Source organism: Rhodnius prolixus, unplaced genomic scaffold (genome assembly GCF_049639745.1).
Source record: "Rhodnius prolixus isolate KJV_2025 unplaced genomic scaffold, Rpr scaffold_2, whole genome shotgun sequence".
Taxonomy (NCBI): Eukaryota; Metazoa; Arthropoda; class Insecta; order Hemiptera; family Reduviidae; genus Rhodnius; species Rhodnius prolixus.
In genome coordinates this window covers 3611305-3629090 of record NW_027411592.1, presented here as the reverse complement: position 1 = coordinate 3629090, position 17786 = coordinate 3611305, and the positions used below count along the sequence as shown (strand labels likewise).

At 33.1% G+C, this 17786-nt stretch overlaps 1 protein-coding gene across 2 annotated transcripts in view; it reads left to right on the top strand.

Annotated features, from left to right (window-relative positions):
- The first annotated feature begins 2131 nt into the window (after positions 1 to 2131).
- Positions 2132 to 17786, top strand: part of Pdfr (Pigment-dispersing factor receptor) — a 221274-nt gene continuing 205619 nt past the window's right edge. The window contains exon 1 of one of the 2 annotated variants that reach the window (XM_074120573.1): positions 2132 to 3608. In XM_074120573.1, the coding sequence (XP_073976674.1) occupies positions 3567 to 3608 (42 nt within the window). In that variant the 5' untranslated portion in view covers positions 2132 to 3566. The remainder of the gene's footprint in view (positions 3609 to 17786) is intronic. The other variant, XM_074120574.1, reaches the window with a different exon arrangement.

Genomic DNA, 17786 nt, shown 5'->3' with positions numbered 1-17786 from the left:
CAGTTTCAGGCCCTGCCAAAGAGGATCTTTCCACTGTTATGAGAGTGTTTAGCTGTCGAGGACCAGTACGCAAGAATTCGGGCTGTTTTTCTCATTTCTATTCGATCTAATTTCTAACAACTAATCCAGGAGTGTTTCTTCCCTAATCCATATTACGCTTTTTATTTTTATTCTTACTTCTGTAACTGATTGCGTAAGTTCCATTACTTAACTATTCCACCTCACTGTTGTGACTGTTGGTGAGAAGAGATCACAGAGATTGGTTTTATCTACTATGACTGCCATCAACTTTTCGTTTTCTCGTCCGAAAGGATTCGTATCCTATTATTCTCACTTCAATGTCTATTGCTGTCAAACAGACCATTCCATTTTTTGAGTTCTGTTGCTGCGATGGGGATGGAGTTAGCAATTCAGTAAGCATACGTATAGCTTCGTTTCGAATAAAATACATTGTGTTCCTTGCTGCCCCAGGATTTAACATATCATCTGTATTCCTAATAGTTATTGTATTCCTTGTAACCTATCTGACTGCTAGTATTCTACTAAATGCAGATGTTCTCTGTTCCGGAAGTTCTTTTAATTCTTTCCAAAATCTTTTTCAAATGTGCTTCAAAAATTGCCTTCCACAATTGGGTGGAATGTTAAATGTATTATTTCAAAGTTTAACTTTACTGTTGCTCTTTAGATACTAAGTATCCCTATTGTTTTCCCCCATAATTTTGTAGCAGAAGATGATTCCTTTCCTGAATCCTTAGGTAATGAATTAATCTAATTTTTAGCATTATTTCTGCTTGGGAAGCTAAGTAGTACCTTCTTAATTAGTAGTTGTTGTTAATTTATACAATTTTAATGCAACAATTTTAAGTGTCCATTGCATATGTGATGTATTACTCAAAGTAATATTTAATATATCGTACTTTAAGGAATTATTTAAGAAATTTTCTGAATCGGAGAAATACTTTTTTTTTTTGTTCCATATCTCCAATGAACACAGATCTCTTTTGAGAAGTATTCAGTAATGAGAATAATTAATTAAAAGAAATTAATTGTTTCTATATTGTAAAAAAGAACTACACTATTCCCAAAATATAACATTACAAGCTGAATACTTGATAATTTTTCGCCGTTATCTGGATGGTGACGCACGAAGGAGAGAGGAAGAACAATGGAAGATAGAGTGCTGAGAATTTGCACAGAATGGATTATGTTGTGGGCGAAAGAAGACGATTGCTTGTGGATTCATAGAATGTGACGCTTGTACGAGCCATATTGGAAAAGGAAATGTTCGCCGGGGAGAAAAATTCTGGACAAAATAAATACTAAAGGCATTTTATTGAGGAGGTATTTTTTCGGTAAAACTTTTCTTAATGGTTGCCACGTCAATAACATGTGTTACTCTTTCCGGACTAAAATAACACTTTTTAGAGGACATTCCAAGTTGTAATCCTTCTCTGTACGGTACATTAACAAAATTGACAAAATGGGGATATGAGAGTTGACTTTGTTTAAACAGCATTACAACTTTGTTGTAGAGTCTAAACGTTATTGAGTGAAAGATATCTTGAAAACAAATTTAGTAAATCCGATAAAATCCAACATCATCTATCTCCGCCACTTGTAGCAATGTATGTAAAGGCACAGCATTAATATATTGATAGATTCAACTAATTTTATATTCTTGAAGTAGTTTTGAATTGCGTAATAAACGAGTTTACATTGTAAGTTGTTCTACTATTCAATTATTCTACATTTTAAAAGTAACCAATGCCATAAAAATAAATAAATAAATAAATGTATACCAAAAATTAGCTTAGTCTCAAATTAAAAATTAGCATAGGTGAAAATTAAAAATTACAGATGAGTAGAAAAATCTTTTAAAAACCTTTTATTTTGGTTCTGACAAAGAAAATAATTGCTTTAGTCATGAAAAACTTAATGCAAAAATAAAGAATTCATGTATTTATACAACTATATACTGGGTCGAAAACTAAAACCCGGCCATTACGTCATTTTGAAGGGGAGTAAAGCATTGCTAGAATTTACTGTTAAATCCATAACTGCTTTCTTATGAGTAAATTCAAATCGAAGAGTTTCGGCTTTTGGTCTACGGTTCATCTCGAATCTACGTAAACCTATCACTGTTTTTGGCCATCGTGTAGACAGTCTGTTCTCCATTCATTCTTTATTCTTCAAATTGATGTTCAAAGGTGTATTTTAGAAGAATATTTATTCTGCTCGTACTGGTCAAGGGTCGGCTTGGCTTGTTAAGCAAGTGAAAAAAGATGTAGAAACTGTTTCATCTTGGTTTTCAATTAAAACCAAATGCCCTCTCATAAACAAATATTACTGGAACTCTGTAATAGTTAAACCAAAATCAAACTCACCAATCTCACTAATAAAAAGAGAAAAAGAAACGATATGCATGTCTATGTCTAGTAAAGAATCTGCGGGTTTAGGAGTTTTTCAATTCAAAATGGCCGCTCGGTAATTAATCAACTAGTCTTAAAGAATAACTTGCAAAGTTAGCTGAAGGAGAGCCTTTGTAGCCGCATAACATTAGTGGGTAATCGGCAATCTTCGCCCCTAGATCGTGAACTTTAGTGTTTCGTACATAGAACGCGTAAAAACTTGAATCGGGTAAAAGCTAAAATTTGATGCTACTACATGACAGTTAGAAAAGTCTAATAATAGCAAAGTTCTAGGGAGGGGATTAGGGAATATTGGATTCCAACGCAGAGATCACGGGTTTGAATCCAGTTGACGATCTCTTAGATTTTCTCTTTCTAGGAGCTTCTTACAGCTCCGTCCGGAGACCGGCCATGCACTGAAAAAAAAGCTCTAAGCATCGACGGCCTCAGATGTTGAAAAAAAGAATCGGAAAAATTTTCGAGATAATCTCGGCAACTTGAAAATCACTACGCCAAAGTCGTACTTCAAAAAATTTATTATCTGTAGCTTTCAATATCTCTAAATCGAACTAGAAGCAAGTTTCAATTTTCTAAAGCTTTTCGTTTATGAACTATTCTGCCAACAGAGGCCTGCAAGCGATCCACTGAAAATATTTTTACGTTTTTCGGGCATCCCTGGTATCTCCGGTGTAATCTCTATTTCAAAAAATTGGACATGATCACATAACATCTTATAATGAATAATATCCAAGGAAGTCAGTTGGAGATAGTTTGATTTCACCTACAAGTTATTATTTTACAAGTGATAGTTTGTTAAGAAGAGAAAAAAGAAAATTATTAGTTTGTAACTGAGCCTGTAGATGTCGCTGAACTCTCCTTCTGGTCCATATATATGTAGCAGACTCCCGCCAAACCGCTTAGTTATTATCAGACTGTGCTGCTTAAAGCACAGTTCCGCGCCAATTTCACTTAGATTTTACGGAAACGTAATATTTTATTTTATTTTTAGCTGAATATATAATTTTTAATTTAATTTAATTTGGAAGTTCTTCTTTCTACTTACGTAAAAAGTAAAACTTAATAAATCAGTTTAGTTCTTAAACAAAAAGGTGTGCAAAGACATTTATATTTATTAAGAATTTTCTAGTGAGAAGTTTAATGTGTGATAACAACCTTCAGCTGCAAAACCAGACCGACAAGGTATGTGTATCCAAAGTAAGGTTCTAGAGTTAGCACGGTTTTCCTAGTCACTGATTCAAATGTTTACTTCCTAGTAAACTATTTTAATTATGGATCTGGAATATTTTTTTGGGCACGATCTAAAAAAAAAAAAAAAAAAACAAAGAATCTCAGAAAAATTAAAATTTATGGAGACACTGGTGGAATTAATCATATTTATTTATTTGTAAATTGAATACATAAGTTTTGAACAAGACTTTCTGATTGTAATTTAATTGGTGAAAAAATCATTTTGTAATTTTGTGGGTCGAATATACCTCATGTGCTCCCCGCGCTGATATCAGAAGAATTTCCGCGCTTTCGTAATTAACCTACTCCACAAAGGACGCCCATTTCAGTTGTCATTTCAAGCTGAAATATTTGACCGGATTGCCAAAAGCTGCTATTCTTGCCAAAAGATAAGTAAGGTTCCAGCCCTTCCAGTTTCCTTATCCTGATAAAGCGGAACTCTTGCCCTAGGTTCGCCCTTCCGATATCCGTTCTTCATGTGCATTTTTACCGATTGAATTAAGACCAATAATGAGAGAAGATAAAGAAAATATATATGTTATGTACATATATATATTTTTTTAGCAACTCCGTTAATTTTATTTTATAAAATGTATATATTGTAGTTTAGTTTTATCTAAACCAAGGAGTACGCACTTTTTGTAATGAGCCGCATACGAATGCGGAGCCGCCAATCCCCATTTTTCGGAAAGAAGGAACTTTTTAGATAATTTAGTAATGCAGATTTTGTAGTTACAAGGATAGCATAAATCGCTGAAGGCAAACATTTTGATAACCGCGAGATTTGACACCTAGATATCAGCCAAAATCTGTTGAGAAAGAGATGGATTCTTTGTTCAGAAGGTTTTGCCCTCACTGCCTCCTTCTTTTAGCCATCCCCAAACAAATATTTTCTCCTAAAAAAAATCTTCAGAGATTTTTTGTTTCGTTTTCTTAACTTTACTGTAATTTTCACATTTCCTAAATCATGTACATCCTCAGATGTATATATGCCACAGCATGTAAACAATCGGCAGAATGAAGCCAACCAATTTTACCTTACTGCGTATACATTCTCTAGTCTTCAATAAATTCCTAAGAGATCAAAAATTATTATTCGCACTTCTTATTCTTCTTAGCAGTTACACCTTACGGTACCCGAAACGAAGAACAACAATACAGGATTTTTAAAAAGACTGAGACTACTTCTAGCTGCTCACAAAGCAACATCTTTTTTTAATAGATGCTAAACGAATCAAGATCATTTTCAGATTTGTTTTGAATTAAAGTAAGCTTCAGCATTTTCCAAATGAATCGTATGAAAGAGCTGCGGTTTTTTAAATTAACTTTTCGTCCAGATTTTGCAAATTTTTGCCTCGAAACTGAAATATGCTTGAAGTAGTCAGGCTTCTCTTATGCCACGTCAGAAAAATTCAATAATTACAAACTGGCTGTTATCTGCGATCTTGCCGAATAAAACCTGCGATGACATTACAGTCAGAGACAAAAGCGATTAGCTTTAATTCAAATGCTTTAATTAAGAGTTGCACAAATAAGCGTTAAGTATAAATGTTAAAAAAAAAAAATAAATAAAATAAAATTTTCAGCGAAAGTTACTCGAACTAGAAAATCTTAATAAAATTGTGGTCCAGTTTTTAATTGTGCTCATCTACATACACATTCACGCACAAATCAATATGAAATCACTGCTTTATTGTCAGAAGACATCAAAATTCCGATAAAAAATATCATTACCGCTCAAGCCGAACAATGAAATAGGTAGAAATTTTGGATTCTGAAATCAATATTATCTTCGCTTAATTTATATTAAACCATGTGAGTTTAGCCATTCAGTTATTTGTCAGTTTTAAATTATTGAATGCGATTTTGCTTTAAGGGCAGAAACTACTTTTGAAGTGAAATTAGGATTTTCTTAAATCAAATTAATAAAGCAGTCAACGCTAGGCTACAAAACACTTATCGCTAGATTTTTTTGGACTAACTAGTTACAGCGAACTTCTGGGAGACAGAAGTGAGTAAAAGACGTCCTTGCTGTTTAATTAGACTCAGGAGGCCGGTTTGAGCTTTAATAAGGCATCAGTTTTCCTCACCAAACTGGAGCCGTGTAATATTTCATACGAAAATAAGCGCTCAGAGAGTTCTTTCGATACATCTTGTGACTCAGTTCTTTCAGAATCAAACTTTAGCAATAGGTTCTTTCGAGGTACCTTGGCCTAGGATTCCGCCAGAAGGCTCAGTACAAATAATGGGGCGGTACGCCCCTAATCTGGCCATGAACCTCCTTATTCCCTAAAATACACTTGTGATCTGATACTTCATTCTTCATAGAAGAAACTTCTTCTAGCCTCTTGGTACATTCTGTCACTAACACCTTGATGATCACATTCGAGATGGTACTAATCTCTTTTGAAGCAGATTCCGATCAGAGTGTTTATCAGGAAATAAAATCATAAATGACCGGCCCATCGTTAATCAGTCTTCGCTTGCCCTCTGTGACCTAACACTGTGAAAGAATCTGGGTTTAAATTTGACTGTTATTCAAGGAAGTTCAAGTGGGCGAGAAAGAGAAACCTAGCACAAATAATTGCTAAGTCAGGCATCTCCAAATTGTAAACAAGCAGAAATTCCAAGATTTGTCCACTTGTGAATATTACAATTTTCTAATTGGCTGAAAGAAAAATTTTAATTTATAAGGGGAAAAACCTTTCTAAGAGGGTGTACTTTACAGTGAACTAGTTCAATCCTTATTGCGGTATAGTCAGTAATAATTGCAACCCTCCAGTTGGTAGGGCTCCACTTGAACAATATCCATTTTAGACAAAAAAATAAAATGAAAAACAAAGTTGAAGAAGTAGAAGATAAAGCGCCAGAGAAGTGGAGCTTATTTTCAAGTGTTCGAGGCTCCATCCTCACAATTCATTTCCAAAAATAATAAAAAAGGTATTTTTTTGTTCTCGCTTGTTTTTGTTTTCTCCCTGTCCAGGTCACGAGCTACAATTATTGTTCGAGCGGAATAGGCAATAATATAACAAGATATTGTTCCTTGCTCACGGCTCTGCAGTTAATCAACCTGATTAAAGAATAATTTATTAGAGCAGAAATAAACAGAATCTGGTGTGACTCAATCACACTAATTTCTCTTTCGCATTACTTTCTTCACAGAATTCTTACTAAGCTTCATTTTTTAGCTGCATAGATGTGGGTAGAGAATGTTCATCTTAATGGGCAACATTATCTCACAGGACGCTTCTTGTCCATCACAGCACCACCCCCTTTCGAGCCTCCAAACACTCCTTGTGAAAATGGTTCAAATAAAAATGTTAGGCAACTTTCTTTTTCTGGCTCTTTCTCCTAGTCAGAGAAACTATTGTAATCTTCTCCATTAAATTATCTCTATATTTCCGTTTTCATTTAAATCTGTATTCTGTTTTCACTTCTTATCTATCTGTGACCCTAAAACTTCAGCTAAAATCTTAATAAATCTTACAGCAAGAAAGTTAGGAAAAGCATGACCGACATGAACGAACCAACTTTCTGACAGCATGAAACAGAGACTTTAGTACATTTTGTTGGTTATTTACAAAACCAAACAAAACCAACAACACAATAAATAAATAATTTGTTTAATGGACTGTTTGTTTTATTGCAATCGTGTTATTTATTAATATAAACTGTGCCTAGACAATAAAATTGTTTTCAATATGGTTTATGTCTAAAAATTTATGTCTAAAAATTTATGTCTAAAATGGATATTGTTCAAGTGGAGCCCTACCAACTGGAGGGTTGCAATTATTACTGACTATACCGTTAGAAAGAAGTAGGGTAACTGTAGGAACTTTGTCCAATGATTTTTACAGTTGATTAGTTTTCAATTTGTACAAATAATGTGAATAGTTGGCTCAGTTGGCCGCAAGATGGTGGGAGGATCGCAACATTGCAGCCACGCTCTCTAATTAATTACTTCTTAACACGATTATAAGGTCGTTAGTTAACTTAAACTAAAAATATAATTGTTAACTATCTTGTTATTACCTTTTGCCTTCTTTAAATAGGCTTTAATGCTTCTGATTATTCGTCTAAGCTGAACATTCGTCAGGTAGTAATTTGCGCTCTCCCCAATTGCCGAAATAACTAATCTCTACACTCACAAGTCTTTATCTTTTACTTCAAAGGTGTTACTTTAATTATACAAAATTCTAGCAATGCAGGTAATAAATAAAGATTTATATTGGTTCAGAGAGTAATAAATACAGGGTGTCCCAAGCTATATGGATAACGACTTTTTCTCGGAAACTAAGATAGCTAGAAAAAAAACTAAAAAATACGTGTTCCCTTAGTTTGTTGTTAGAAATCCAAATTTAATTTGTAAATTTTTTTCATTGCTTCCAGAAGCGAGATACAGGCACAAACTTCATTTTTTCAAACGGAGAGATGTGGTTTTTATTTCAGGAATAGATTCCTCTATTTTTTTTTAAGAAAAATTTACTTGAACGGTTCTTTTCTGTGAGCGATATTTTACAAGTTATGAATGAAAACCTGATTCTAATAAGAAATTTCAAAATGATAACGGTTATAACGGTTTTTTGATTGAATAAAAAGAAAAGTACTATTTTATTATAAATGTTACTCCTCATTAATATTACAGATCATGCTCGAAATGGCCTCCACCATTAGAGATGCATAGACTTGCTCTTTCCTGCCAATTGCCCCTTACTGCCAAAGAAATAGATTCAGCTTTAACCGAGTTACAGGCATCTATTATTCTCTGCTTTAGTTCATCTACAAATGCAATTCCGGCTTGATTCTGATACATCTAGATTTACAATTGCTTTTAGGTAAGCAGAAATAAGAAAAGAAAGACAAAAGTTATTAAAAATCACCTTGTATTCAGGTATCCCCAAAGGAAATAGTCCATAGGGGTCAAATCCGGTGAACGAGGTGGCCACTGAATCGCCCCCCGAGTCGATATCGCCCATCAAATTGCCTATAGAGAAATCTCTTTACGTGCCTGATGGTGTTATATCGACACGGGGGGCGATTCTGATATACTGAAAAATATTAATTAAATATTTTTTTCTAATTTTTCCCCCGTCAAATACCTACGGTATCGTAAAAATGTTCAAAATAAACATGTTTTGAGGATTATATTTCCGGTTTCATACTTCTAGTGTAATGCAGAATCAAAAAAGTTTACGAAATATTTTCCTGAAGTAAAAGAAAGTAAAATCTAGATCATTGAATGAAAGTGAAAGAGCACCATTTTATGTACTGGATAACTGTGCTTGTATTGGTGAGGGAGTGGCTTACGGTGTCACTACGTCATCAGCTACAGTCCGCCCACTTAACAGATCTCGTTCGCCAATGAGATGAGCCAACTGTTTTTGGTAATTATTTCTAGGAAAAATATTATTTAAATATTTTTTTCTAATTTTTCCCCCGTAGGTATTTGATAAATTATCGAATAATGCAATAAAAATTGATATGGTAAAAATGTTCAAAATAAACATGTTTTGAAGATTATATTTCCGGTTTCATACTTCTAGTGTAATGCAGAATCAAAAAAGTTTACGAAATATTTTCCTGAAGTAAAAGAAAGTAAAATCTAGATCATTGAATGAAAGTGAAAGAGCACCATTTTATGTACTGGATAACTGTGCTTTCATTGGTGAGGGAGTGGCTTACGGTGTCACTACGTCATCAGCTACAGTCCGCCCACTTAACAGATCTCGTTCGCCAATGAGATGAGCCAACTGTTTTTGGTAATTATTTCTAGGAAAAATATTATTTAAATATTTTTTTCTAATTTTTCCCCCGTAGGTATTTGATAAATTATCGAATAATGCAATAAAAATTGATATGGTAAAAATGTTCAAAATAAACATGTTTTGAAGATTATATTTCCGGTTTCATACTTCTAGTGTAATGCAGAATCAAAAAAGTTTACGAAATATTTTCCTGAAGTAAAAGAAAGTAAAATCTAGATCATTGAATGAAAGTGAAAGAGCACCATTTTATGTACTGGATAACTGTGCTTGTATTGGTGAGGGAGTGGCTTACGGTGTCACTACGTCATCAGCTACAGTCCGCCCACTTAACAGATCTCGTTCGCCAATGAGATGAGCCAACTGTTTTTGGTAATTATTTCTAGGAAAAATATTATTTAAATATTTTTTTCTAATTTTTCCCCCGTAGGTATTTGATAAATTATCGAATAATGCAATAAAAATTGATATGGTAAAAATGTTCAAAATAAACATGTTTTGAAGATTATATTTCCGGTTTCATACTTCTAGTGTAATGCAGAATCAAAAAAGTTTACGAAATATTTTCCTGAAGTAAAAGAAAGTAAAATCTAGATCATTGAATGAAAGTGAAAGAGCACCATTTTATGTACTGGATAACTGTGCTTGTATTGGTGAGGGAGTGGCTTACGGTGTCACTACGTCATCAGCTACAGTCCGCCCACTTAACAGATCTCGTTCGCCAATGAGATGAGCCAACTGTTTTTGGTAATTATTTCTAGGAAAAATATTATTTAAATATTTTTTTCTAATTTTTCCCCCGTAGGTATTTGATAAATTATCGAATAATGCAATAAAAATTGATATGGTAAAAATGTTCAAAATAAACATGTTTTGAAGATTATATTTCCGGTTTCATACTTCTAGTGTAATGCAGAATCAAAAAAGTTTACGAAATATTTTCCTGAAGTAAAAGAAAGTAAAATCTAGATCATTGAATGAAAGTGAAAGAGCACCATTTTATGTACTGGATAACTGTGCTTTTATTGGTGAGGGAGTGGCTTACGGTGTCACTACGTCATCAGCTACAGTCCGCCCACTTAACAGATCTCGTTCGCCAATGAGATGAGCCAACTGTTTTTGGTAATTATTTCTAGGAAAAATATTATTTAAATATTTTTTTCTAATTTTTCCCCCGTAGGTATTTGATAAATTATCGAATAATGCAATAAAAATTGATATGGTAAAAATGTTCAAAATAAACATGTTTTGAAGATTATATTTCCGGTTTCATACTTCCAGTGTAATGCAGAATCAAAAAAGTTTACGAAATATTTTCCTGAAGTAAAAGAAAGTAAAATCTAGATCATTGAATGAAAGTGAAAGAGCACCATTTTATGTACTGGATAACTGTGCTTGTATTGGTGAGGGAGTGGCTTACGGTGTCACTACGTCATCAGCTACAGTCCGCCCACTTAACAGATCTCGTTCGCCAATGAGATGAGCCAACTGTTTTTGGTAATTATTTCTAGGAAAAATATTATTTAAATATTTTTTTCTAATTTTTCCCCCGTAGGTATTTGATAAATTATCGAATAATGCAATAAAAATTGATATGGTAAAAATGTTCAAAATAAACATGTTTTGAAGATTATATTTCCGGTTTCATACTTCTAGTGTAATGCAGAATCAAAAAAGTTTACGAAATATTTTCCTGAAGTAAAAGAAAGTAAAATCTAGATCATTGAATGAAAGTGAAAGAGCACCATTTTATGTACTGGATAACTGTGCTTGTATTGGTGAGGGAGTGGCTTACGGTGTCACTACGTCATCAGCTACAGTCCGCCCACTTAACAGATCTCGTTCGCCAATGAGATGAGCCAACTGTTTTTGGTAATTATTTCTAGGAAAAATATTATTTAAATATTTTTTTCTAATTTTTCCCCCGTAGGTATTTGATAAATTATCGAATAATGCAATAAAAATTGATATGGTAAAAATGTTCAAAATAAACATGTTTTGAAGATTATATTTCCGGTTTCATACTTCTAGTGTAATGCAGAATCAAAAAAGTTTACGAAATATTTTCCTGAAGTAAAAGAAAGTAAAATCTAGATCATTGAATGAAAGTGAAAGAGCACCATTTTATGTACTGGATAACTGTGCTTGTATTGGTGAGGGAGTGGCTTACGGTGTCACTACGTCATCAGCTACAGTCCGCCCACTTAACAGATCTCGTTCGCCAATGAGATGAGCCAACTGTTTTTGGTAATTATTTCTAGGAAAAATATTATTTAAATATTTTTTTCTAATTTTTCCCCCGTAGGTATTTGATAAATTATCGAATAATGCAATAAAAATTGATATGGTAAAAATGTTCAAAATAAACATGTTTTGAAGATTATATTTCCGGTTTCATACTTCTAGTGTAATGCAGAATCAAAAAAGTTTACGAAATATTTTCCTGAAGTAAAAGAAAGTAAAATCTAGATCATTGAATGAAAGTGAAAGAGCACCATTTTATGTACTGGATAACTGTGCTTGTATTGGTGAGGGAGTGGCTTACGGTGTCACTACGTCATCAGCTACAGTCCGCCCACTTAACAGATCTCGTTCGCCAATGAGATGAGCCAACTGTTTTTGGTAATTATTTCTAGGAAAAATATTATTTAAATATTTTTTTCTAATTTTTCCCCCGTAGGTATTTGATAAATTATCGAATAATGCAATAAAAATTGATATGGTAAAAATGTTCAAAATAAACATGTTTTGAAGATTATATTTCCGGTTTCATACTTCTAGTGTAATGCAGAATCAAAAAAGTTTACGAAATATTTTCCTGAAGTAAAAGAAAGTAAAATCTAGATCATTGAATGAAAGTGAAAGAGCACCATTTTATGTACTGGATAACTGTGCTTTTATTGGTGAGGGAGTGGCTTACGGTGTCACTACGTCATCAGCTACAGTCCGCCCACTTAACAGATCTCGTTCGCCAATGAGATGAGCCAACTGTTTTTGGTAATTATTTCTAGGAAAAATATTATTTAAATATTTTTTTCTAATTTTTCCCCCGTAGGTATTTGATAAATTATCGAATAATGCAATAAAAATTGATATGGTAAAAATGTTCAAAATAAACATGTTTTGAAGATTATATTTCCGGTTTCATACTTCCAGTGTAATGCAGAATCAAAAAAGTTTACGAAATATTTTCCTGAAGTAAAAGAAAGTAAAATCTAGATCATTGAATGAAAGTGAAAGAGCACCATTTTATGTACTGGATAACTGTGCTTGTATTGGTGAGGGAGTGGCTTACGGTGTCACTACGTCATCAGCTACAGTCCGCCCACTTAACAGATCTCGTTCGCCAATGAGATGAGCCAACTGTTTTTGGTAATTATTTCTAGGAAAAATATTATTTAAATATTTTTTTCTAATTTTTCCCCCGTAGGTATTTGATAAATTATCGAATAATGCAATAAAAATTGATATGGTAAAAATGTTCAAAATAAACATGTTTTGAAGATTATATTTCCGGTTTCATACTTCTAGTGTAATGCAGAATCAAAAAAGTTTACGAAATATTTTCCTGAAGTAAAAGAAAGTAAAATCTAGATCATTGAATGAAAGTGAAAGAGCACCATTTTATGTACTGGATAACTGTGCTTGTATTGGTGAGGGAGTGGCTTACGGTGTCACTACGTCATCAGCTACAGTCCGCCCACTTAACAGATCTCGTTCGCCAATGAGATGAGCCAACTGTTTTTGGTAATTATTTCTAGGAAAAATATTATTTAAATATTTTTTTCTAATTTTTCCCCCGTAGGTATTTGATAAATTATCGAATAATGCAATAAAAATTGATATGGTAAAAATGTTCAAAATAAACATGTTTTGAAGATTATATTTCCGGTTTCATACTTCTAGTGTAATGCAGAATCAAAAAAGTTTACGAAATATTTTCCTGAAGTAAAAGAAAGTAAAATCTAGATCATTGAATGAAAGTGAAAGAGCACCATTTTATGTACTGGATAACTGTGCTTTTATTGGTGAGGGAGTGGCTTACGGTGTCACTACGTCATCAGCTACAGTCCGCCCACTTAACAGATCTCGTTCGCCAATGAGATGAGCCAACTGTTTTTGGTAATTATTTCTAGGAAAAATATTATTTAAATATTTTTTTCTAATTTTTCCCCCGTAGGTATTTGATAAATTATCGAATAATGCAATAAAAATTGATATGGTAAAAATGTTCAAAATAAACATGTTTTGAAGATTATATTTCCGGTTTCATACTTCCAGTGTAATGCAGAATCAAAAAAGTTTACGAAATATTTTCCTGAAGTAAAAGAAAGTAAAATCTAGATCATTGAATGAAAGTGAAAGAGCACCATTTTATGTACTGGATAACTGTGCTTGTATTGGTGAGGGAGTGGCTTACGGTGTCACTACGTCATCAGCTACAGTCCGCCCACTTAACAGATCTCGTTCGCCAATGAGATGAGCCAACTGTTTTTGGTAATTATTTCTAGGAAAAATATTATTTAAATATTTTTTTCTAATTTTTCCCCCGTAGGTATTTGATAAATTATCGAATAATGCAATAAAAATTGATATGGTAAAAATGTTCAAAATAAACATGTTTTGAAGATTATATTTCCGGTTTCATACTTCTAGTGTAATGCAGAATCAAAAAAGTTTACGAAATATTTTCCTGAAGTAAAAGAAAGTAAAATCTAGATCATTGAATGAAAGTGAAAGAGCACCATTTTATGTACTGGATAACTGTGCTTGTATTGGTGAGGGAGTGGCTTACGGTGTCACTACGTTATCAGCTACAGTCCGCCCACTTAACAGATCTCGTTCGCCAATGAGATGAGCCAACTGTTTTTGGTAATTATTTCTAGGAAAAATATTATTTAAATATTTTTTTCTAATTTTTCCCCCGTAGGTATTTGATAAATTATCGAATAATGCAATAAAAATTGATATGGTAAAAATGTTCAAAATAAACATGTTTTGAAGATTATATTTCCGGTTTCATACTTCTAGTGTAATGCAGAATCAAAAAAGTTTACGAAATATTTTCCTGAAGTAAAAGAAAGTAAAATCTAGATCATTGAATGAAAGTGAAAGAGCACCATTTTATGTACTGGATAACTGTGCTTTTATTGGTGAGGGAGTGGCTTACGGTGTCACTACGTCATCAGCTACAGTCCGCCCACTTAACAGATCTCGTTCGCCAATGAGATGAGCCAACTGTTTTTGGTAATTATTTCTAGGAAAAATATTATTTAAATATTTTTTTCTAATTTTTCCCCCGTAGGTATTTGATAAATTATCGAATAATGCAATAAAAATTGATATGGTAAAAATGTTCAAAATAAACATGTTTTGAAGATTATATTTCCGGTTTCATACTTCTAGTGTAATGCAGAATCAAAAAAGTTTACGAAATATTTTCCTGAAGTAAAAGAAATTAAAATCTAGATCATTGAATGAAAGTGATAGAGCACCATTTTATGTACTGGATAACTGTGCTTGTATTGGTGAGGGAGTGGCTTACGGTGTCACTACGTCATCAGCTACAGTCCGCCCATTTAACAGATCTCGTTCGCCAATGAGATTAGCCAACTGTTTTTGGTAATTATTTCTAGGAAAAATACTATTTAAATTTTCTTTTTCTAATTTTTCCCCCGTAGGTATTTGATAAATCTAACATTAGAAACACAGAACAATCTCGGTATTATCAGCCAACAATATCTAGTGATTTAAAAGAACAAAATTATGAGGCAGTTTCTGTTTTATAGCAAACTCAATTTTGATTTCTAAATAAGTATTTAACCAACAAAACTTTCTTGTAAGCAATAACTGAATAATAAAATGCAATAGGAATGTGAACATTTCAAATAGGCTGACGTTGCCTTGTAACTTGCGGTTTTAGAGAGATGACTTTCTGGGCGATACCTTCCGCGCTTGTGCCTCTAAGATGGCTGCATTTTAAAGTGAAATGTTTGGATAATGTAGTCCCTTCTGGAGTGTATTTGTGAAGCACATAGACTTATTGAATCAACAAGTGTTGAACAGACCCTCAGCGAGGAGCCCATGGTCACCTGGGTTGTTGAAAATCAATCTTCAATGGATTAAGAAAACTAATGGTCTTCTTTTATTTTTCACGAACACCTGCATGATTGAAATTTTTTTCGGTAGTTCCTTACAATATTAAAGTAATTAATTAATTTCCATAATCATTTATTGTTGCATTTCTGGAGTCTTCTGCAAAAGAGTTTTGTGAGGTCTGTAAGTAAAGTAAATTAAAGCAATTGCCTATTTTTATCAGGCGGAGCTTTAGGTCCAACTAGCAATTACATGCCGTGGACGGAGGCGACCAGCACACACACTGAACTATACAAAGTTCTCATATCAAAAATTAAATTAAATCCTAGGCCTAGACCGAGACTCGAACCCAGAACCACAGTACATATTAGCTTTAAAGGTCTCACTTCTTATACATATTTAGTAAATAATATAAATCTAGTTAAAAAGAAGAATTTATATATTTATAAAAAGCCTGTTCGCCATTAGTAATAAACTTTAATAAATACTCTAGAGTTAAATTTATTTACAGTAATTATCTTATTATATTTATTTTCCAATAAATAATTTTTATAATTTTTAGAAGCTCTTATTTTCATATAAAACTTTTACATAAATAAATTCGTAGCTGAAGGCTGTGCTCTTGGCCTAAAATACTTAAATTTGATCTCGTTTCGGGAAACATGACTCCCATTTACAGTGACTAGCTTTTCGGCCAGCAAAACTTCTCTACATACCTAAACTTTATCTTGCCCACATTAAAAAAACTCAGCCCTTCACATACACTTTCCTACAATTGATCTTTATCTTGCTGGACCACCAAGTAATGGTTCCTTTGTCTTGTCCAACCTTCAGATATTCTATTTATGTTATTTAACAAACGTAAATTGAAAAAGCATAATCAAAAATATTTTATGATCTATAAAATAAAATAATTACTGTAAATAAAAATTTAACTCTGAGTATTCAATAAAGTTTATTTATGGCGAACAGGTTTCTTTTTATTGAACGATAATGCATTTTTGAAATACCGGTATTTTTTACAAATGAATGCCAGTAATTGTTTAAATTCCTTTTATTCTATAATTAGGAAATTATTCTGTTTTTATTTAGTTCCAGGTGGTTGCTTTTAAACCAAATGAACACATTAATTAAATAAAAAAGAAATGAAAGAAATTAATTTTGATTATTAATTTTGGAGTTTCTAGTTTAATTTTTAGTTCTCTTTAAATCACAGTTTAAATTACTATTTCTATACTTTGGATAAACTATAAAAATAAATATTTTAATTAAATGATTGTTAAGACCAGGGATGAGGTTATTCGAAGATGTGGGGGGAACCCTAAAAACAGAGTATGGAAGACAAGACGGATGTGAGAGAGCGGGAAAAGGGTTGGTGCGCTAAAGGAGCCCTAGAGGAGGTGAAATTAGGACCATTTTTAAAAAGAATCCAACCGTTTTAGCCCGGCTATTCGTTACTTTGGATGAGAGTAGTTCTACCATCACAGCCACAAATGGAACAGCTATGAAAACCATGTGGGTGGAAGCCAGAGGCTTTGCACCAAAAAAGGAGGTTGATATCAACTGCCACAAAAGTTAATTTAATTTGTTTTCTGGTTGTCTTTTTATTGTTAAAGTGGTTCAGGGCAAAACAATAACTGGTAGATACTGCGCAGGAGTTCTGGGCAATTTGGTAAACCAATTGGTGAGATGAGGCGTGCACTTCTAAAAGAAAAATCATCTTTTATCGACCAATGCACTTCGCTGTTCCAACGGGGAAACTGTGAGCTTTGAAGTACGAATTGGAACATTCTATTTACCAGGATTTGGCTTCTACTAACTTCCACCTAATGTCTAATTTAAAATTATTTGCGTCTTTGCGAGCATCGAAGAATTGCACTTCAAGAATGGTATCTATTCTTTGGAAAAGCAGTGTGGAAAAAATATTGGACAGAACGGAACTAGACTGAGTGATGGACCCAGCCGAAAGGTTGGTTAGGTCAGGACTATGTTTCCTGCCGCTGTCGAATAACCTACTTGTATTCTTCTCCATACAAGTAGGTTATTATATGTGAGTTCTTTCAGAAGATTTCTGAAAAAATGTTTTGGAGTGGGTAAAAAGATGGATTTCCAATATTTCTGCGGCTAAATGTAAGAATTTAGTACAAGTTCTAATGATGCCCCAAAGGCTTAGATAATTGAAAAAGTTGTACTATGCTCATACATTTTTTTTCTACTTAACCCTCTACATGCCTTGTTCTACCTGTGCACCAAATGAAAAAGTCTTGAAAAA